This window comes from Schistocerca gregaria, chromosome 1, assembly GCF_023897955.1.
Source record: "Schistocerca gregaria isolate iqSchGreg1 chromosome 1, iqSchGreg1.2, whole genome shotgun sequence".
NCBI classification, from domain to species: Eukaryota; Metazoa; Arthropoda; class Insecta; order Orthoptera; family Acrididae; genus Schistocerca; species Schistocerca gregaria.
Genome location: NC_064920.1, coordinates 902,609,687 through 902,633,582, shown reverse-complemented (window position 1 = coordinate 902,633,582; position 23,896 = coordinate 902,609,687). Strand labels below are relative to the sequence as shown.

Here is a 23,896-nt window from a genome sequence, read left to right as displayed (position 1 = left end):
ATCTTTTAATTGTTTTGTAGAGGAAATAAATTCTTCCTGTACATATATTTCTTGAAAATCTAACAATTTTTGTGAAAATAATATATAACTGCATCTATACAAAACAGATCTGAAAAGTTACAATTAAACTAATGAAGGCTAACAAAATAACTTGCCATGTGTGATGATGACAGCAGACTCGCTTTTGTGTTTATGGAGTTACGATGTTCACAGAGAAGACACAATTTGCATTGGTAAAGGAACAAGTGGCTGTGCTACCTATCTATGATGTTTATGATGAACTTCTCTGAACACTGTTTTGCCTGCAACAACATGTAATTATGTGGAATTTTTATCTGTGGTGGATATTCACATTTTAACAATGATTAGCAGTAGCAAATTCGTGCAAGGAGAAATTTTAAATGTTGTTCTGATGAAAGGAGAAATATCTGACAAAAGAAAAAATATTAGATGAAACACGTTATAATATGGAACATGAGTTGAAACTCCCACCAACAGCTTTACTTTGATGCGAGGCATTATAACAAGTTTGTTTGGCCTGTTTTGGAATGTTGTATAGAGTGAAACAAGTTGATAACATATCTAGAAATGGAGATTATGTGAAATAAAAAAAAGTAAGTAAAATTATAACTACTACACCAATTGAAGCCACTAAGTATGTATATAAAATAGGTTTTGTAACGAATTCAGTTGACAGAAAAAATCAGAAACACTTGAGAGAATTTTCAGGCTTCACTTTTCAATCAGTAACTGGAAAATTTGTAGCTAAGATATCATTTGTTGAAAAGTCATTTTCAAAAGCAGAGTCAGGAGCAAGTTACAGTATAGATAGTGAGATGGAAAATAAAATATCCACCAAAATTTGTTATTGTGCATCCAGTATAGAAAAACTTCAATCGAAAATTAACAGTAACATAGAATGTGGTGGTGGTGGTGGTGGTCGTCGTTGTCGTTGTGGCCGTGGATGGTGATGATGATGATGACTACTACTTTTTGGAGGAAATTACAGTTCTGATGGGTTGGAACCAACTGTAAATGCTTGTTTTCTCACAAAAGATTGTCGCGTCAAATTCTGGGTATGCCTTTTATTTAATGTGTGACTGGTCTTGTCATGGGCTGTGTTGAGGAACGTTTTGGAAGAAAATTTGATTTGAAGACAAGCGCTGCAGAGATCTAGATAGCTTCATGAAAGAAGAAACACCAAGAATCTCTCTAAGAATATATTGCTGTAATGAAAGCAATTACCAAATGTGCTGATTGGTAACAAATCACTATTCCAGTATGCGATAAATGAGATGGAAGGTGATTTAGGCACAAAACTTCTACTTTTGGCACTGGAGATGTGAAAGAGTTCAAGCAGAAATGAGACAGTATGAAAGAACTCTGAAGTCTTTGCTGAAAAGAAATAAGAAAAGTTCAACAGTGAAGATCCAAGAAACTCCAGCGACAGTGGGTGTTAATTCATGATTGCTGAAATGCCACTTGTGCAATGTGGAGCAATGTTGAAAGCTGCTTCCATCAGGTATAGCAGGATTCCAAGATGCCCTGTCCACATCTTATTTTACATGACCATTGACTGAACTGCAGCAGACAATGTGTTTTGTAGCCCTGAATTTACACTTGTATCCTAACCTAACCACCTGCACTTGATGTGCAATACGAATGTTGGTCAGAAACCTGTGGCAGAACTAATAATCATGCTCGCTTTGCTTATGGCTTATAAAGCTGACCTGTTCAAGGAAACTCAACACCGAAAAAAATATTCAGGTTCTACGCTAAAAGCGAACTGTAACTACTTGCTTTTGCTATGTGAGCTGATGTGATACTGACCAGTGAGCAGTCCTTGTTGGAACTCATTTACAGGTTATAGGCGACACAAGCAGATTTCAAAAGAAAGGAGAATGATAGGAAGAAAAATGAGAGCAAATAAAAAAGTCAATATGATGATGAAAGTGGTGCAACAAAATATTTAAAAAAAAAAAAATAACAAGTAAATAAATTGAAACTAGTTAATTGAAAATAATAATTATCAGTCGTTTCAGTAAAGATTTAGAAATGAAAAAAATTAAAAAAACAATTGTTATTACCTGGTGATATTCAAACGTGCATACTTTCACACTGTAGACTGTGATGTTGCCACTGTGCTATGGAAGGGCTTGAAATTTGGTTGTTGTATAGAACCGGTTGCAACGATCATTTTCTGCCATCAAAAAGTTCAGTTTTACACTGTGTCATATGAAGTTTAGCAAGTGGAGACCAATCTCTGTATTCGGGAGGACGACGGTTCAATCCCGCGTCCGGCCATTCTGATTTAGGTTTCCCGTGATTTTCCTGAATCACTCCAGGCAAATGCTGGGATGGTTCCTTTGAAAGGGCACGACCGACTTCCTTCCCCTTCCATCCCTAATCCGATGAGACCGATGACCTCGCTGTCTGGTCTCCTCTCCTCAAAAACAACCAACCAATCTCTGATAACTGAATATGTGAAGCCAAATCGCGTCTTGTGCAAAAAATATTCAACAGTCTTTGGCTAATGGTTTGTACAAAATGTGCGTATTTAATTGCCATTGGTGTGTGTGTTTGTTTCCATTCTGGAAGAAGGCCTTTTGGTTGAAAGCGAAAATGAATAGCAGTCTTTTCAGTGTGCTTCTCTGTAACCCGTTGTCTCCCCTATGAGGTGAGAAGCAATCTGTCCTTTTCTTAATATTGTTGTTATTGTATCCTTAATCTCCGTTGTTTGTAGTTATTTATTACATTATTAGGAGCAATTGTTTGCTGCTTTTTCTTTTACTGACATTCAGGAGTACTCTATTAAACTTCAACTCTAAAGTAATTTCAGAATTACAGACATTCTCTGCTGTCACTTGATCATCTCTACAAGTATTTCCTTAATCATGCACAGCTTTATTTACCATTGAATTCTGATCATCAGTGCTATAGCTAGCAGTCGTAGCTAATAGTTTGTCTTCCTTTTTTTATTAATAGCTCTACTGACTTACTTGAAACTCTGTTTTCTCGTAACCATCCTCTTTTATCAGTTTGATATGATGTTGTACTAATTTAACAGTGTAACTGCACATTATGTAGTAATATGTCTAACTTACTGTGAAATGCAGATCAATGAAGTGTGTCCTTGTTTCACAAGAAGTCTAGATAGGGCAACCAGTAATCAGGAATGGACTGAACAAGAAATTTGTGAGAAGAGTTCTTTATAGGCCGATTATACTTTTTTAGATTTCTTCCCAGGTGTATAGAAGAAGAACAAAATGTAAATGAAGGAATGTAACATGGTAGAAAGATCTATGTATGGAAGAAGACTTGGCTGCAAAAAAGGTAGATAACAGTAGTAATTAGTTGAACTGAGATTAAAAATGATGGGATCTTCCAAGTTACCTTTCACTCTACAGCAGCTGCAAAAATTTTAAGACATTTGGCTGAGGTCACTGCCATTGTGTTACAGGCCATACTCTGTAGCAAAGTACTCTGTGTGTAAATAACTTTGTATTAGTATGGAGTAGGTATACTTCAGCTATGAATCCAAAAGCTGTGAAAACTTTCAGAGAGATAGGGCATTGTGCACATGTTATAGTTTTTTTGTGAGCTTAACATAGTGTGAAACTGGTATTTGCTGACACGTCTTAATATTTGTGGTTGGGATTGGAAGCTCTGAAAAGAACCAGCTAAATCTTATGTGAGATAATAAATTCATATATTTCAAGAAATTAATCATTTACCATTATCATATATCCAGATATTACCGGTATCATCAGCATTTCAAAGTTAAAGAAAAAGCTGGTGGTGCCTGAACATAGATCCAGAGGAAATACTGGGAAAAGAGAGGGACTGGGGAACACGTAATGCAGTATTATACACTCTGTGTTAAAATTTAAAGAACATTACAAGTAAAACATTTCAGATACTTAACCAAACAGGTGTCAGCAATTGGACAAGCTTCACTTAGATGTCAGCCAAAAAGTAACACAAGTTTCTATGTGGTATATACGGGAACATCGGCCGTACTCCCCCCCCCCCCCCCCCCCCCCCCTCCCAAGCTTCATCATCCCAATCCTCTACTGCTTTGCTACTCTCATTGCGAGCAGCATCATTAATGCCGTTGTCATCTATGATCCTCAAAACTGGTTCTTCATTGATGACAAATACTGTGTGGTTCAAGTCTTCAAGATGAATATTACAATGTAGAACATCACATGCAGACAGAATGTCACTGCTGCTCTAATCTAGGTCACTACAGCATTAATTCGTTGCATTTTCTATAAAGGAACACTTTTCCAGCAATTCCTAATAGTGACTGGACTGATGCTTAACCATGCCAGGCTTACTGAAAATGCAACACTCTTAAGATTCACAAATTTCAATAATATTTCTGTCTCCTCATCTGAATTTACTATTGAAGTGAGTAGTTCATGGTGATAATGGGCCTTAAATGCTCATAGAATGCCCCAACCTACTGGTTGAATTAATGCCATCTTGTCTCCTCTCTCTCTCTCTCTCTCTCTCTCTCTCTCTCTCTCTCTCTCTCTCTCTCTCTCTCTCTCTCTCTCTCTCTCTTTTTGGCAAAAACAGAGTTTTCATTTTCTATCTTCTGATTGCAGCACATCAGCAGTTGGATAAACTAGGCAATGATCAAGGAGTTGTAGACCTTCTTCTCTTAGCTTAAATGATCATAGGTTCTTTCTTACTGATGGAACAAACTCTTCTTGAAACCAGTTCGTGAAAATGTAACATGTCATCCAAGCATTCTACAAATGCATGTAAGTGAACAGTAATGCTGATGGCTGCTGGTGGTGGGTAAATGCCTGATGATGGTCTGAGGAAAGGGCTGAAACTGTTTGCTAATAATAAAAATATGAAAACAGTTTTGCTAATAATAAAAATATGAAAACATGATCAAGGCTGTTTTTATTTGATTTTTAGCATTTTATACCAATCGCTGTTGACTCCAAATAACAGAATGCTTTCTAAAAGGTTTCAACTTATGACTACCCAATTTATTTATTGTAAAGAGGAGAGTTAGTCTGTCTTCATTTATTTTCAAATCCATCTTATTTCCTGTTGTTATTATTATTATGATTATTATTATTATTATTATTGTTATTGTTATTGTTATTGAGAGTTCTGGTTGGAAACAATTGATAATAAAGTGCCATTTCATTACAATTATACGCTAGATAATAATTTCAACTTTTATCTGTCATTACTCAGTGTAGAATTTTGAAACAGTGAAGCGATTCACTACTCTTACTACGGTCATTTGGCGAATTCGATGGCAACATTTCCATCTTGAAAATCGTTGCTTGGAAGCTATGCCATGTAAATTAGGGTTAACATTTTCAGCTTGAGTTTTAATAATTGGCCCAGAAAGTGGCCCACCTTCATTGCTCTTTATAACCACATATAAAGGCATTCATCAAGTTCACTGTATTTTCCCAGTTTAATCCTTTTCCTGTCCATTCCCACACCAGTTTCCACTGTGTTCATAAAGCATCTAACTTTATTCTCTTCTTTCACCCACCCCCAGATTGTTCCTTCAGTTACACCACACTCACTTGATGTACTAGGTTTAGCTTTGCCATTCTTCATGTGATTAATAAATTTTAGTTTATCAGTCACAGAATATACTTTCTGTTTCTTTGGCATAATAAGAACACAAAAATCTAGACAGTGATAATTTATGATACACATGATGGTTGTGACCATTTTGATTGTTGCCAAGCATGTTGCTTAGTCACTTTGTTGTTTGCATCACAATGTGAGATGTGTATTCAAAGATTCCGTGCAACAACAATCCTGATATGTTGATGAGACAAACCAAAGATAGAATTTAATTATTCATCTATTTTGGTTATTGTTTAGAAAGCTTAAAGGTTGCAGCAGTAAATTAAACAGCAGAAAAGCTACATGCAGACTGTAATAAGATTTTTTTCCAGTTTCTAAAATATACTGAGAGTGCAAAACGCATCCATAAAAGATATTTATTTTGGGTTAGATACTTTAGACTGTGTTATATGAATCTGAATTATGTGGGGCGGCAGTATATTGGGCTTCTACTATATTTGGAAACTACTTGTGCTGCAGTTGGAACTTATCTGCTGACTAGTGGATCATGATTGACGCAGATCTGTTGTTTCTCCAGTACGTAGTTAATGTGTTTATTAGAGTAAAGTGATTTGAGAAATACGTTAGATATGTTGATGCTATAGATACATGTTCATTGAATGCCTCAGCACTAACAACAAGAAGTACCCGTATGGGTTTCATTTGCTTATTTTCCAGAGAAATAAGAAAATGGCAGCATGTGGCATACCTTAGTTGCTATGGGGCCTCTTTACCTTGAAAGTAAGACATGAAAAATAGAAGATAACTCTTTAAGGGTACAACTATGGAGAGGCACCTGAACAAGTGGTGTCCCTTGTTATGACCAAATTAATATGAAAAGTGGCAGATGAAATACTTCTGTTGGGGGCAAACTTGGAAATATCAAGAGATTCTTGTATCTTACTGACTGTACCCATAGATATGCATTTTCATGGCTGGTGCCTTTCAGGTTTTGTGGGTAAAAAATGTATTCCATAAGTTTTGGAAGAGTGTGTATGATGATGGAAAACTATATACAATGTGAGAAGAAACAGAAAATAATATGAAAATGTAAGAGACATAAAAAATTATTTTTGCAGGTTACATAACACAGTATTTATGGGTGAAAACTGGTAGATAGCACAAAAAGGATTGAAGGAGAAAATTGGAGATCTAGAAAGGGATAGAATGACAGATGATGCTAAAAAAATCCAAATTGTCATATTTGTCATCTTCTGCCAAAGTCATAAATTGTGACGTAGACGGGATAAAACGAATGAAGTGAGCATTGTAGACCAATGATTGTACCTACTATAGTAGAGAAGGGCGATGGTAGTGCAGAAATGTGTGATATCGGCTACAGTTCCCACAATTCAAGAGAATTTTTTTGACTGGTCGGAGACCACTCCAACTTCGCTAGTGACTGTCCTTACCTCATTAGATAAATCTAAAATTTATTAAGTAGTTTATTATTTAATTGTTTTCAGCAATAATATTTCCATGTTTGTTGTCTTTGTTTCAGATTCTGCCTGAAGTTAAATCGTACATTAGCTTCTGATCTTATATTTCGGTCCTCTGTACGCTGGTTCACATTTCGTATGGACATGATAGCTGTGGTTATAGTCACACTTACGGGATTGTCTGTTATTCTTCTGCGTGACACTGTGACTTCAGCTCAGAGTGGATTAGCATTGTCATGTGTGTTTGCAGTAAGTTCTTTATTGTAAATTGTTGATGACTGTATGATGATGTTAAAATATACTTCAGAATGGGACAATGAATATTCATTATTGATGGGAAGACTAGTCATTAAAGAAATAAGATGAATCAAATGGCTGTTATACTCTGTAAGTAAAATTTTTTAAATGTCTTAACATACAGAAGACAATATAGTGACACAAAACTGCCTTATTTTACCCACAGTATTAAAATGGTTACTTGCAACGTACTTTACATATATGGTTGCCATGAAGTAGCTTATTTTGGTTTTAGACCACTATGTTGGAATGCGAAATATTTTATAGAATTCTGTTGTTGGAAGTGAGTGATACTGATAGGCCCTACTGCTGCCAGGTTTTTGGTAGATTTTTTAACCTGTGTTCTTTTCACATTGTTGGTTACAACTACTCATGTAAGGGATCTGCAGTATAAAACTGGAAATAACTTACTAGTTGTTGGACATAGAATGGCAGGTTTGAGCCAAGGGGCCATGTTAAGGTTAGAAACTACAGACACTCTTGTAACACCAGTAAAGTAGTGATAGCTGCTTCACTCGTCTTTGAAATGGTATCACAACTTAATCATATTAGTGCTCCATGATTATCTCTTGTGAATTGTTGTTGTTGTTGTTGTTGTTGCCTTCAGTCCTGAGACTGGTTTGATGCAGCTCTCCATGCTACTCTATCCTGTGCAAGCTTCTTCATCTCCCAGTACCTACTGCAACCTACATCCTTCTGAATCTGCTTAGTGTATTCATCTCTTGGTCTCCCTCTACGATTTTTACCTTCCATGCTGCCCTCCAATGCTAAATTTGTGATCCCTTAATGCCTCAAAACATGTCCTACCAACCGATCCCTTCTTCTAGTCAAGTTGTGCCACAAACTTCTCTTCTCCCCAATCCTATTCAATACCTCCTCATTTGTTATGTGATCTACCCATCTAATCTTCTTGCCTAAACTATTTATCGTCCATGTTTCACTTCCATACATGGCTACACTCCATACAAATACTTTCAGAAAAGACTTCCTCACACTTAAATCTATATTCGATGTTAACAAATTTCTCTTCTTCAGAAACCCTTTCCTTGCCATTGCCAGTCTACATTTTATATCCTCTCTGCTTCGACCATCATCAGTTATTTTACTTCCTAAATAGCAAAACTCTTTTACTACTTTAAGTGTCTCATTTCCTAATCTAATTCCCTCAGCATCACCCGATTTAATTTGACTACATTCCATTATCCTCGTTTTGCTTTTGTTAATGTTCATCTTATACCCTCCTTTCAAGACACTGTCCATTCCGTTCAACTGCTCTTCCAAGTCCTTTCCTATCTCTGACAAAATTACAATGTCATCGGCGAACCTCAAAGTTTTTACTTCTTCTCCATGAATTTTAATACCTACTCCAAATTTTTCTTTTGTTTCCTTTACTGCTTGCTCAATATACAGATTGAATAACATCGGGGAGAGGCTACAACCCTGTCTCACTCCTTTCCCAACCACTGATTCCCTTTCATGCCCCTCGACTCTTATGACTGCCATCTGGTTTCTGTACAAATTGTAAATAGCCTTTCGCTCCCTGTATTTTACCCCTGCCACCTTTAGAATTTGAAAGAGAGTATTCCAGTCAACATTGTCAAAAGCTTTCTCTAAGTCTACAAATGCTAGAAACGTATGTTTGCCTTTCCTTAATCTTTCTTCTAAGATAAGTCGTAAGGTCAGTATTGCCTCGCGTGTTCCAGTGTTTCTACGGAATCCAAACTGATCTTCCCCGAGGTCCGCATCTACCAGTTTTCCATTCGTCTGTAAAGAATTCGCGTTAGTATTTTGCAGCTGTGACTTATTAAACTGATAGTTCGGTAATTTTCACATCGGTCAACACCTGCATTCTTTGGGATTGGAATTATTATATTCTTCTTGAAGTCTGAGGGTATTTCTTCCGTCTCATACTTCTTGCTCACCAGCTGGTAGAGTTTTGTCATGACTGGCTCTCCCAAGGCCGTTAGTAGTTCTAATGGAATGCTGTCTACTCTGGGGGCCTTGTTTCGACTCAGGTCTTTCAGTGCTCTGTCAAACTCTTCACGCAGTATCGTATCTTCCATTTCATCTTCATCTACATCCTCTTCCATTTCCATAATATTGTCTTCAAGTACGTCGCCCTTGTATAAACCTTCTTTATACTCCTTCCACCTTTCTGCCTTCCCTTCTTTGCTTAGAACTGGGTTGCCATCTGAGCTCTTGATATTCATACACGTGGTTCTCTTCTCTCCAAAGGTCTCTTTAATTTTCCTGTTGGCTGTATCTATCTTACCCCTAGTGAGATAAGCTTCTACATCCTTACATTTGTCCTCTAGCCATCCCTGCTTATCCATTTTGCACTTCCTGTCGATCTCATTTTTGAGACGTTTGTATTCCTTTTTGCCTGCTTCATTTACTGCATTTTTATATTTTCTCCTTTCATCAATTAAATTCAATATTTCTTCTGTTACCCAAGGATTTCTAGCAGCCCTCGTCTTTTTACCTACTTTATCCTCTGCTGCCTTCACTACTTCATCCCTCAGAGCTACCCATTCTTCTTCTACTGTGTTTCTTTCCCCCATTCCTGTCAATTGTTCCTTTATACTCTCCTTGAAACTATGTACAACCTCTGGTTCTTTCAGCTTATCCAGATCCCATGTCCTTAAATTCCCACCTTTTTGCAGTTTCTTCAGTTTTAACCTACAGGTCATAACCAATAGATTGTGGTAAGAGTCCACATCTGCCCCTGGAAATGTCCTACAATTTAAAACCTGATTCCTAAATCTCTGTCTTACCATTATATAATCCATCTGATACCTTTTAGTATCTCCAGGATTCTTCCATGTATACAACCTTCTTTTATGATTCTTGAACCAAGTGTTAGCTATGATTAAGTTGTGCTCTGTGCAAAATTCTACCAGGCGGCTTCCTCTTTCATTTCTTAGCCCCAATCCATAATTACCTACAATGTTTCCTTCTCTCCCTTTTCCTACTGACGAATTCCAGTCACCCATGACTATTAAATTTTCGTCTCCCTTCACTACCTGAATAATTTCTTTTATCTCATCATACATTTCATCAATTTCTTCATCATCTGCAGAGCTAGTTGGCATATAAACTTGTGCTACTGTAGTAGGCATGGGCTTTGTGTCTATCTTGGCCACAATAATGCATTCACTACGCTGTTTGTAGTAGCTTACCCGCACTCCTATTTTTTTATCATTATTAAACCTACTCCTGCATTACCCCTATTTGATTTTGTATTTATAACCCTGTATTCACCTGACCAAAAGTCTTGTTCCTCCTGCCACCACACTTCACTAATTCCCTCTATATCTAACTTTAACCTATCCATTTCCCTTTTTAAAATTTCTAACCTACCAGCCCGATTAAGGGATCTGACATTCCACTCTCCGATCGGTAGAACGCCAGTTTTCTTTCTCCTGATAACGATGTCCTCCTGAGTAGTCCCCGCCCGGAGATCCGAATGGGGGACTATTTTACCTCCGGAATATTTTACCCAAGAGGACGCCATCATCATTTAATCATACAGTAAAGCTGCATGTCCTCGGGAAAAATTACGGCTGTAGTTTCCCCTTGCTTTCAGCCGTTCACAGTACCAGCACAGCAAGGCCATTTTGGTTAATGTTGCAAGGCCAGATCAGTCAATCATCCAGACTGTTGCCCCTGCAACTACTGAAAAGGCTGCTGCCCCTCTTCAGGAACCACACGTTTGTCTGGAATCTCAACAGATACCCCTCCGTTGTGGTTGCACCTACGATACGGCCATCTGTATCGCTGAGGCACGCAAACCTCCCCACCAACGGCAAGGTCCATGGTTCATGGAAGGCCTTGTGAATTAACAGTTCAAATAGGTTTCATTAGTTCAGCTTTCATTTTGCTATTTTCATGTTTCGTTCCTGTGACATCAAAAAGTGTATAGACACTAATTGATGGGCTCAGCAGTGAAAAATGTTAAGGGACAAATCAGTAGTTTTGAGAAAATGCACCACAAATATTTTAATAAAATCTCATAAATCAGATATCTGAAGTACATACAAGTTGTTTCCCCCCCCTTCCAGGTACAGCATTTCTGTATTGCACAGTGTCAGCAGTTTAGTATGTAATATCAACACCGGGGAGGGATTCTAAATTTCAGGAAGATGTATGTAACATTATTTACTCAAAACATTGTAGTCTCAACACACTTACTCAACGTTTTTTATGTGAAAACATTTTATTCTCGGTGCATTTACCTAACATTATTATTTTACTTAAACCATTGTTATCTAAGTACATGATTGTCTGTCTTCTTATTTGTCTTCTTGTTGCTGAAGCACAGTACCTTTTTCTGCCTGGAATGAATTGTGCCAATCATGGTATACAGGAGGTATCTATTTTAAGCTAGAGAGAATGTATCTTAGCTTCTCTCCTTTAATAGGAAGAGGCCCAGAGTGTTTCGGTTTAAGCTCTTGTCAGGAAAGAACTGCTTGCTAGTCTTCCACATTTCGAAAAGGCAACAGATTCTAGGCAACCATTGTATGTATCACTAAACATTAATGTTGGCATGGGACTTTGTAGCTCAGCAGAAAACACAAGTCGAGCACAATTTCTAATACTGAATTTGCTTTGAGCAGTTTTGTGGTTGGTGAAACAGCTGTTTCAGTGCAGAGAAGCTATAGAAACACTTGAGTCATATGAGTTACCTTGAATGGCTTCTTTCACTGGGATGTTCTTAGAAATTCTTCCCAGTGATCAGGTTCGTAAACACTATGATGTTGTGAGATGACATTTTTCTCTGCCTGATCTAAGTCTCTGTCAATAGGTAGCATACTGTGTTCAGCCTTGGGAAAGGTGTGCATGATGTATCTGAAACAACCAGACTTTAACAGGTATAGCCAAAACACCACTAAGGTCCAGTTCTTGTTTTGTCTGGCAAAATTGTCAGAAAATGCAATCAACTTATCACATTTGATGGCATTCTTTTCAAAATACATCTTTGTGTCCTTTTAGCTGCTGTTTCGTCCCAGAGAAAAAGATGTCCTTGGATATCTGCACAAGTATGGACACTAAAATTACAGCACCATATTTTACGCTAATAAACCTTGGCCCAGTAGTCAGTTTAAGTGTGGGTAGTGTCTGTTGCAAATCGAACATGATTACATGAACATTTTGGTCTCGTTTTGCTACTTTCATTGCTTCTTGTATTGCAGATTCCCCAGCTTCTGCTTTTTGATGGTGACACTCTGCTTTATTCACAAGGAATGTATTTTAGTTTCATTTTTATAGTTCTCAGCATGCTTGATTGCTACATAAATGGAATCACGCTGTTGACAGGTGTCCATTTTAGAGGTCTTGAAACTTACATTGAATTCCTTGGTAAATATTCGTCGAAATTTGTCTATAGAAACAGAATTTTTGCTTGCCGACTGACATTCTTTGATGTACTTGTCATAACAGAGCTGCATGGAATATTCCATACTTAAGTACTCTTGCGATGAATCTTTTTAAGTGTAGTGACTCCTACACTTAGAAGTTTCTGAATAAATGCTTTCACATCATTGATGACATCCTTTGAATATTTTCTAGGATGACTGGTCTGCTCACCTGTGCCATCAGAAGTAGGTGGAACGGAAACATTTTTCAATCAATCGTTTCACGATATTCTCCACCCCCCCCCCTCCCCCCTATTTTTCTGAAGTCCATGATTTTTAAAAAATGCAATTTTGCAAGCAATGACATCCTTTCCGGCAGTTTTCACTGTATACAGAATTGTTTGACTGTGTCTAGATATCCCCTGTTTAATCTTTTTTGGATAACAGTTTTTGGTCGCACTCAACCTTGTAGGTAAGCATTTTGAGTATCATAGCAATTCATTTCCCAGAAATTTCAGAATATTCTTTGTTTATTTCTTTGATAAGCTGGAAACATTTTTTAGGACATTCGCAAGGTGGGCATATCCTTTTTCCTGCATCAGCTGTACCCTTGCCTCTGTACTTCGTATATTGCTTTTCTTCATTCCTGTTTTTCTCTGCCTCGTGTTGACTTGGTGTTGTGTGCTGTCCTTAGGTTAGTTAGGTTTAAGTAGTTCTGAGTTCTAGGGGACTGATGACCATAGATGTTAAGTCCCATAGTGCTCAGAGCCTCTTTTTTTTTTTACGTGCTCCCACACACCATCTCTAGGGAAAAAAAAATCTTGAAAAAGGTAAGCATGTGGAATAGAGAAACTCCATAATAACAGATCCGTAACTTAATACTAATTGCTGTTAGAAGGCTAGGTATTAACACATAGCTACATTTACAGATACCGTAATACTTCATAGAAAACTAACACAGATTTCTTATTGTGGCAATAAGTAATGTTAAGGGTAGCTCTTAACATTATTGGTATCAAATTGTCAAGTGAATTCATGTAAATAATGTTAAGGGATGCAACTTAACACCGTTTACTTACAGAAATAATTATTCATATTTACCTGATTATCAACAACTCTGGAGGTGCTTTCATCTTCAGGAACATAATCCGGGTCTTTATCTGAGTCATAAGTATCCAGGTCATCTACACACTCGTTCAAAAACTCACTGAAAAGCTTGTTTTTCACAAAAACATTGGACACTTCATTCTCACTTGCCAACAGCGAAAATCTGAAAGTTCACAAAGTAGTGTCATCTATCAATTTTTCGTGAAACGTTTTACTGATGCGAGTGAAACATGCCATCTCTGTCATTTTATAATAAATATCTCCATTTCTCGCAGACTGTCCCTTGCCATTGTTTACTGCTGAGCCCCTCAATTTTCAAGTTCTTAACAGTCTAACTTATGATAGTCACATGCCAATCCTCTTCAGTTCATGAATGAACCACTTCTGTTGGAACACCCAATAAACTGATTGTTACTTACAAGGGAACCTCCCCACCGCACCCCCCTCATATTTAGTTATAACTTGGCACAGTGGAAAGGCCTTGAAAAACTGAACACAGCTCAATCAAGAAAACAGGAAGAAGTTGTGTGGAACTATGAAAAAAATAAGAAAAGTATACAAACTGAGTAGTCCATGCGCAAGATAAGCAAGATCAAGGATAGTGTGAGCTCAGGAGCCCCGTGGTTAGCATGAGAAGCTGCGGAACGATTGATCCGTGTTCAGTTTTTCAAGGCCTATCCACTGTGCCAACTTATAACTACATTTGAGGGGGATGTGATGGGGAGGTTCCCTTGTTAGTTGCCAGCTTGTGCGACTGAATGCAACTTTTGTCTCTTATTACAACATCATATACAGCTTTTGCATTTCCTCAATTGATTTTTTGATAACTTATCTGTGCCTGTTTTTGAGCTTTGGTCGCATTGTGCAAAATCCACCAGGAACAGATTCTTTTGACAGCTAAATTGAATGTATTATAGATTTTGATATGCTTAAAAATGCCCCATATTGCCAATCCACTTAAATTAAGTGTGATAACTATTTATTATCAGTGAAAAATGGATATAATTTTGGAAAATGTTTTGCAATTTGAGCAGTCATTTAACAAATTATTTGTGTTGAATGAAAAATATTAATAATTAGAGTTGTGTTACAACAATTCGGAAAAGAGCTTGCTACTCACCACATAGAGAAGATGTTGACACAGACAGGCTCGGTGTAAAAGAACACTAGAAATATTTAGGCAATTGCAGACAGGCCTTTGTGCCGGTAGCAGTGTGTGTGTGTGTGTGTGTGTGTGTGTGTGTGTGTGTGTGTGTGTGTGTGTGTGTGTTCCCGTGTTTCCTACTTTGGAAGAAGGACTTCATCTGAAAGCTTAAATATTTCTAGCATTCATTGTCATTATGTTGGTCTAAAACTCAGTGTCGCCTTGTGTGGTGAGTAGCAATCTATTTTTTACGTACTGTTATTCCTTATTCCAACCTAGACTTTCCATTGTTTAAAGCGATGGTACCAAGATATGCTAAACAGGAAATGTGAGATTATTTTATTAATTAGTGTATTTAAAGGGCATTTTAATATTGTCATCTTGATCACTATCTGAGATGTAGGTGAATTATAGACACTTTAACTCCTAGCCTCTTTGTATAATTAAGGTTGATGAGTTAATAGTACAAAAATATGAATGGTTTCTTGTTGTATGTTTGTTACAAATTATGTTTGTATCCTCTTTATCCCCCTCATTTTTCAGGTAAGCACATTTGTGCCATATGTGATGCAGTTGAAATCTGAAATGCAAGCACGATTTACATCTGTTGAAAGAGTTCTAGAGTATACTGAGGTAAGTACTTGTGAGATAATTAACATAAAAATTTTCATACGTTTTTGCTGAAGATTCTGTTTGTGTGTCACACTTTTTTTGTCTTCCTTTGTTCCAGTGCCACATGTTCTTATTGAATAACTCATTCTTAAAAATATTTAACAGCTTTATGTAACTTGAGTTTTCAGGGTCAGCAAAGTAAATTGTATAATTTTTTAAATCTAAAAGTCAGAATCAGCTGGATACTAGTGTACATTTTGAAATCTTCACTGGTTGGCTGTGGCTCTTGTACGATTGCCAGTGCATTGTTGGAATCTGGTCTGACTATACATGGTGTGTACACAAACGCCTCAGCAGATTCTTCCTCTCGATTAGTTACTGCAATCACTGTCCCACTTTGAAAACTTTCTTCTGTTTTCTAGGGGACTCACCAGAAGATACTTGTGATCTATTTATTAACTCATTATATCATTTTATTTTTTCACTGGTATTGTTCATCAAAAAGATAAGATATCTTCACTTGCTTGGTTGCAAGGTTGTATTTGACAAGCAACTCCTGATATTTTGCCCATTGTCCTTTCTTCTTTGCTAGGTTTAACAGCCTTCTTACTTGCTTCCTTTGCACTTCCAGATTTCTGTTTCACCAAGGTCTTAATGGCAGATGTCACTGCATGTGCCATTTCCTCAAAATCTGCTGAGTTCTTTATCAAATTCTGACTTCAGATAAGAGTGAGTTTAGGTGTTTTCCTAGGATTTCTGTTAGCCATCGTCTGCTTAACACTCATTTCAACCTCAAACTTATTACATGTGTGGTCAAATAAGGATAGCTTCATCACCACATGTCTTTGTTTCTCATAACTATCCATTAGAGTGACCCTGAAAATTTTTTCAGTTACTTCTTCTCGTTCTTCTGATCCTGAAGGTAAGTTCCCTACCCCTATCCAAGGTTTCCAGAGTATTTTCTAGCAGAAATTTGAAGAAGTTGTCACCTCTGCTGTTGATGTTGCTGCTTCCCCACACCAGATTGTGGGCATTGGCATCACAATTGTCAGGCACTTGTTCATTCTGCTGTGAGCAGCTATTTGCCAGTCTCCTCACCACCTGGGGAGGAGTAGTACTGTCTGTGTAAGGAAGGTACGCTGAAGCCAAAACAATTTCCCTCGTGCTTCCTTTGTCATGTTGTTTCATCCTGATGGCCACAAAGTCCTAGGAATGTAATTCCGCTGTCAGCACGAGTGGAATTCCATTCTTAACATAAATGCATGTTCTGTAGTTCTTCAGATTCCTATCATAAATCAACTTACCTCCAGTTCCACTGAGAACTGAAATACCTTCTTTACATCAGTAGAATTCCTGTGTCGGGGTCATGCCCACCTGTCATACCAGAAAACAGCTGAGGATGGCAGTAGCCACTTCACTGTGTTGCGTTTCATCTGCAACACTTGTACCATCCAACTGGCCACCATGGTCACTTATGATGTGACTGAAGACGTCCACACATTCGAATATTCCTTGTGGCCCTCCTCCTGTTTGTGTCAACTGTGGAGAGCACCATTCTACCTGTTCGCTGGACTGTGCGGTATTTCAAAAAGAGTGGAAAATAATGGAATTATAAGACTCTGGACAGGCTGACCTATACAGAGGCAAAACGGAAATATGACTGCCTAAACCCTGTGTGCATGATCTCTTCCTATGCTGTAGCTAAGATGGTGGTGCTGCCTACTCTGCAAACAGTAACCACACCAGCTATACCTCAGACAGTAGGCCCTCAGCACTGCCAGACTACACCTGCCCCCTTATTGCTTGGGGGCACGTCTCCTTCCATTCATCCCATAACAACTACTTTGGGATCAACCCCCTCTCCCCTCCCCAGCCATCGTGGACATTGGTCCCCACATCTTCACATCTTGGCCAGAGAAGCAACAGCCTCCTCAGACTTCCATCTCAAGGAAGGGGGTTTTGAGACTTTGCCTTCTAAGGCTTTTGATGCAGTGAAGCTGGGGAACAGCTAATGGCTGAATGAGCCACACAGTGCTGATCGTAGGGCTGTCTGATCATCATTGGTTCCTGGCACACACTCAGAGAAACCCTCCCAGCCAGAGAAACCAAAAGAAAAGTGAGAGATCAGAAAGAAGCAGCCTGACAAGAAGAAAGAGATTCCAGTGAATCCCCACCACAGGTTCCAGCAGACTCCAATTCTAAAGATGAGGGTGGAGATCCTTGTACCCCAGAGTACTTTGATCTCCCCAGAGCTTCAGATCCAATGGACACAGAGACAACGAGCCCTCAGCATGTGGCTGAAGGTGACCCTGAGGCGTAAATGCCTCCTTGGTGATTTCATGCCTTCCCAGACCACAGAAAGAGTCATCCGCCAGTGGAATTGCGGTGGTTTTACCCCCACCTGACTGAGTTAGGACAACTCTTGCGTGTTACACCAACTTTTTGCATTGCCCTTCAGGAAACCTGTTTTCCAGCAATGTGGACACCCCCACACTTTCTTGGCTATTGGTGGTATTACAAAAATCACAGAGACTGTAACAGGATGTCAGATAGAGTCTGTATCTAGTCTGTATCTATGTCCTTACCTCTATGTATAATGCACCTATGACCCTTCAAACACCTTTAGAAGCTGTTGCTGTGAGGGTGAGGACAACACAGGAAGTTACCATCTGCAACATCTACCTAAAGATGTACAATATGTACTGGCTGCACTAATTTCACAACTCCCTCCACCTTTTCTACTTCTGGGTGACTCAGACACCTTTGTGGGGTGGAAACAAGATTACTGGCCGTGGTAGAGATGTCGAGCATCTACTAACTCAACTGGACCTGTGTCTCATAAATACTGATGCCCCTACTCATTTCAGTGTGGCATGTGGCACATAATCAGACATTCTCCATTTGCAGTCCTGGCTCTCCCACTGTGTATGCACTGGAGAGATCAAGATGACTTGTGTGGTAGTGACCACTTTCCACTCTTTTTGCCCCTCCACCAGAATCACTGATCAGGGTTCTTGCCCAGGTGGGCTCTTTACCAAGGCTGCTATCACTGTTGGATCTCTGTTGCATGGCAACATCGATCTGATGATCCAGAACATTACTGCTATAGCTGAATCGGCAGTCCCTCTTTCCTCAGGTTGCCCCTGGTGGAAGACAGTGCCTTGGTGGTCACCAGAAATAGCTGATAATCATCATAAGCGGCACTCATCTCTTGAGCACCTAATTGCCTTCAAATGGCTCCGTCCCCAGGCCTGTAAACTCATCAAATGACAGAAGCACAAGTGTTGGAATGATACGTCTCCACCAATGGAACATTACTTCACCTTCCAGGTGTGGATTAAGCTTAGACGCCTTTCCGGATATCAAACATCTGCAGGATTACCTGGGATTTCCACACATGCAGCTGCCTACACTAATCCAGGCATAATTGCAGAGTTTCTTGCCGAACATTATGCTCACCCCTCTGCATCTGAGCATTATCGCCCCACCTTTCACTTCCTAAAACAGCAGGTGGAATGACAACATCAATCATTTTCTCTGTACCACCCTGAGCCATATAATGCTCCCTTAAGTGAGTGGGAATTTCTCAGTGCCCTGCTGATTGTCCTGACACAGCCTCATACCAGACTGCATCCATCCCCAAATTTAAACATCTGTCAGCAGATTATCGATGCCACCTTTTTGCCATCTTCAATCACATCTGGAGTGATAGCGAATTCCCATCCCAGTGGCGAGAAAGTATCATCATTTAATTACCAAACCCTAGTAAGGACCCCATCAATGTGGATAGCTATTGTCGTATCAGTTTCACCAACGTTCTGTGCAAGCTGCTCGAATGGATGGTGAGCTGGAGGTTTGTTGGTTCGTTGAGTCTCGGGGCCTTCTGGCTCCTTCACAGAATGGTTTTCAAGGTCTCTCCACCGCTGACAACTTGGTATACCTGGAGTCCGCCATCCAAATGGCCTTTTCCTGCCATCAACACCTTATTGCCATCTTTTTTGACCTGACGAAAGCATATGACACCACATGGCGCCACCACTTTTTGCAAATGAGGTCTCTAGGACTAGCTCCCGATTTTTATACAGAACTTTTTGTCGCTACGTACCTTTAGAGTTAGAGTCAGTGCTTCACACACTTCCCCCATATCCAAGAGAATGGGACCCCGAAGGCTGTGTATTGAGTGTCCCACTCTTTTTAGTGGCCATTAATGGTCTTGCAGCGGCGGTCGGGTTCTCAGTATCACCCTTTTTATGTACAGACGACTCCTGTTTTTCCCTTTTCTCCTTTACTGTTGGTGTGGCTCAGCATCGACTGCAGGGAGCCATATGAAAGGTGCAGTCATGGACTCTCACTTACGGCTTTCAGTTTTCAGCCACCAATACTAGTGGCATGCATGTCTGTCATTGTACTGTTCACCCACATCCCTAACTTTACCTTGATGACCATGTACTTAACATAGTGGAGACTTATTCCTTTAGGCCTAGTTTTCGATGCTTGCTTAACTTGGTTCCCTCATCTTCGTCAGATTAAAGAAAAATGTTGGCGGCATCTAATTTTTCTTCAATACCTGAGCCACACCAAGCGGGCTGCAAATCGCCCTACATTGTTACAGTTGTACAAAGCCCTAGTGCAGTCCCGTCTTGACTATGGGAGCCTGGCATATGGTTTATTATCGCCCTCAGCTCTGCAGCTGCTGGACCATATACACTACTATTGAGGTTGATTTGTGATGGGATCTTTCTGAAGAAGCCCAGTGACTAGCCTCCTAGTGGAAGCTGGGGTTTCTCCATTTCAGATAAGGCGACAACAGCTGCTTGCTCATTATACCACCTACATTTATAGTTCACCTCAACATTCAAATAATCTTCTCCATATCCCTAACACGGTGACCCATCTCCCACAGCGGCGGCCTAGATCAGGGATTCCAATTGCAGTCTGTGTCTGGTCCCGTCTCACTGAACTTGAGACTTTCCCTCTGCCACCTTTCCTGTGGGTCCACTCAGTGCTCCTTGCTGGATGGCTGCAGTGTTCTCACTGTGATGTTGGTGGCCATCCGTCATGCTCTTGAGCAGAGGCCATACTTGGCTGTCTCACAATCTCATCCTACGTTATGAGGACCCACCTCAGTGTTGCTATGGTCCATGTCTTGTTGAACAGCCCAGTTTAAGCCACACTGAGGAGGAGCCTTCCTGCCACACTGTCTCTGGTGTCAGGAGACAGTGCCTCAACGGCTGATCTAGTTTTTCATTTTTTTCAAGAGGGCAGTTCTTAACACTCTATCAATCTAAGGGTGGGCATCTGGCTTTCTCTTTCACCCTCCCTCTTTTTAACCTCTTCATTGCTCTTTCTTTGCAGTTTGTTTGCCTTGGTGTTAGTCTTTTCCATATTTGTGTTCCTCTAGCCTTGTGTTTTTTGGCTGGAGAGTTTAGTGTGTTGCAGAGTGGCTGGCTCATTCATTTTAATTCCTGTGATCAGCCAGCCCAGGCTCCTTTCCCCGTCTCCTTTTGGAAATGGTTTTAACCCGAGACCTGTTTGCATGAGGAAACAAGACCTGTTTCCATGAGGAAAAAGAAACTGATGACCCTGTTGTTTGGTCCCTTTACTCTTCAAAGCAGCCAACCAATCTTTGTGGAACACAAACAACACGCTCAAAAAAGATTTGAATTGGAGATGTTGAACAGGACACACACACACACACACACACACACACACACACCCACACACACACACCTCCCCTTCCTCCTCCTCCTCCTCCGCCTCCTCCTCCTCCTCCTTTCATACCTATGCCCCTATAAGATCCTGGTTCAATGATTAGATGCAGGGGTATAGATAGGCATGTGATATTTTGTGTGTGTGTGTGTGTGTGTGTGTGTGTGTGTGTGTGTGTGTGTGTGTGTGTGTTTACACTAGTCAGGACTACTCTGAAAGCTAACAAGTTGTCTTCTTTTTTATGTGGACCTATTGATGACTAAACACTTCTACTTTTCAGTGAGTAGTCTACTTCAATCCAAAAGTATTTACATTCTAGCAGAACTTTCGTACAGTTTTAAAACTCTCATTCTAATATTCCAAATTGCTACACTTTTGTTACAAAGACATGTATTAATTTCACAGACTAATTTCACAAATTCTATAAGCTTAGCGGGCTCTTAGAAATCTTTCTACAATTTACAGAAACGTCTTTCTGAAATAATTGGTCAAAAACAGTGCTTTCATATAAGAATTTTTTGAAGTCTAGATAAAACACATGCTGCAAATTCAACTTTAACAACAGTAAATTAAAAATTTTTATCTTCAAATTGTATATTGTACACAGCATGCCCTAAATAAAAAGTAAAAGCCTGTTTCAGTCTCTTATCATAGAAACTATTGAAACAAGCAGAGTGAGTTTGTCTTTGTCATGCATAAAACACACCACTCTGTTGTGGTTGGCATACCATGGAAAGGTTGAATGAACAGAAAGTTTCCTGTGTTGCAGTATAAGTGAGGTGATTCTTCTCGAGTCCATTCCAATCAGTCAGCATTCACTTTATTTCACTTTTTGGATGTACGTGAACAAGACCTGTGCAATTTCATTAGCTGAGCTACTATGTTCCAGTTCTTGTTTTATGTGCCTATCCACCACTTGGTGGTGTTGCAATAAGTCAGATGGTTATCTCCACAAGTTCCATTCCAAGTACAAGGGACTGCTGACATGATAAACTCTTGAAAGCTTTCAGTGTGTGACACACGGTTTTTCATTTATTTGGCTTCAAGAACTGCACTGTTTTAGATTTATGTTAGCTTGTTTAAGCCACTAGAAATGGTAATATGCTACTTTTCAGGACCTGCCAGAAGAAGCAGCAGTGAAAATTCCAGATAACTCTCCACCCGAAAATTGGCCATGGGCAGGGGAAGTAATAATGAAGGATGTTACACTTCGCTACAGACCTGAACTTCCGTTAGTGTTGCAGGGTGTATCTGCCGAAATCAAGGCTGGTGAAAAAGTGGGCATTGTTGGCCGCACTGGAGCAGGTATTAAATTAGTTAATATACACTGCATATTTTAAAAAATCATTTAAGGATATTTATAATATTTTAATTATGTGAAGGTAGTTTATCACTGTATCAACGAAAGTGGGAGTAATGAAGGATTTTTCGTTGCTTGTTGTTTTTGTCGATTTTTTTTCCTCTTGTTATTACTTTAACTCTTCCATAAGTGTCTCTCATCTGATAGAACTCAGTGATACATAGAATAAAATTATTAATTTTAATTTCATTCCTGTCCCTTTTCCAATTCCCTGATGAAATATGTGCAGTATTGAGTTGAAAAATTTAGTGTTGTTCTTTAATAACATACAGCACTGTGGAAAAGGAAGACTTAGAATCAAAGAAAACAGCTATTAATAGAAAGCATCTGCTCTATTAGCACACACTGTTTTTCTTTGTTTGTAACTCAGATCAGAATGCCCTTCCATATGACCAGTTGATCATGGAGCCAACCTAAGCATAGTCCTACCCAGGATGTTCACCGACGTGGCATGGCAAGTGACATGACACATGGTGTGGCAGAGACACACATCAACAAAAGTTTTGAGTCAGTCCTTTATTTTGAATTCATAGCACAGAAAATAGCTCTGAAGCATGCATATATATTTATTTGGAATGTGTCCATATCATCATAAAAAGCACATTTCTGCAATGACAAACTTGTCTGTGTCACATGGAGATTTTCCACAGAAGTCCTCAGCAAGGAGACTTGAATCCATCATGGCATACTGTCGATGAGATCATCAAGACAGCCCTAGTGCAAATTATACCACTTTTAATTGTGATTCTGTGTAAGTCGTGCAGAGTACGTAGTAGTTGGATATGAACCCGCCCTTCAGGGTCTCCCAGTGATTAATGCCACATGACTACTTTTTAATAGTTGTGACTCAACACTAACAAAAGTGGTACTTCTAAGGTGTTTAAAGGGTTGAATGGCATCCACATTTTCGTACATTTTTCTGAGGGACACACTACAGCCAAAATACTTACGGCTGAAACGCTTAAAGGCAATATGGGAACATCTGGAGTCTGAATGTTTACCAATACCAGACTCAATAAATCTGGAAGACAATAGTGGATTGTTACTGGGATTTCTGGTGTCAGGGTTAAAGTTTCTGCTGAATCTGGATCAACATTTTGCAGTTAAAATCCTTGATCTTTGTAGTTGTTTCAGACACAGACAGATTATTTTTATCTTTTGCCATTGAGGAATATGGCAGCAATGATGATGGAAGAGTATTTAAAGAAAGTTCTAATGGTTAAGCATTGTTTGGAGGTGCATTCCTGCTTCTGGAACA

The 23,896-nt window shown here is 39.2% G+C and overlaps 1 protein-coding gene across 1 annotated transcript in view; it reads left to right on the top strand.

Annotated features, from left to right (window-relative positions):
- LOC126274593 (ATP-binding cassette sub-family C member 5-like) overlaps positions 1-23,896 on the top strand; it is a 271,486-nt gene that overhangs the window by 213,595 nt on the left and 33,995 nt on the right. Inside the window, exons 21-23 of the mRNA XM_049977127.1 lie at positions 7,118-7,304; positions 15,501-15,590; positions 22,394-22,583. Coding sequence (XP_049833084.1) covers positions 7,118-7,304; positions 15,501-15,590; positions 22,394-22,583 — 467 coding nt within the window. The remainder of the gene's footprint in view (positions 1-7,117; positions 7,305-15,500; positions 15,591-22,393; positions 22,584-23,896) is intronic.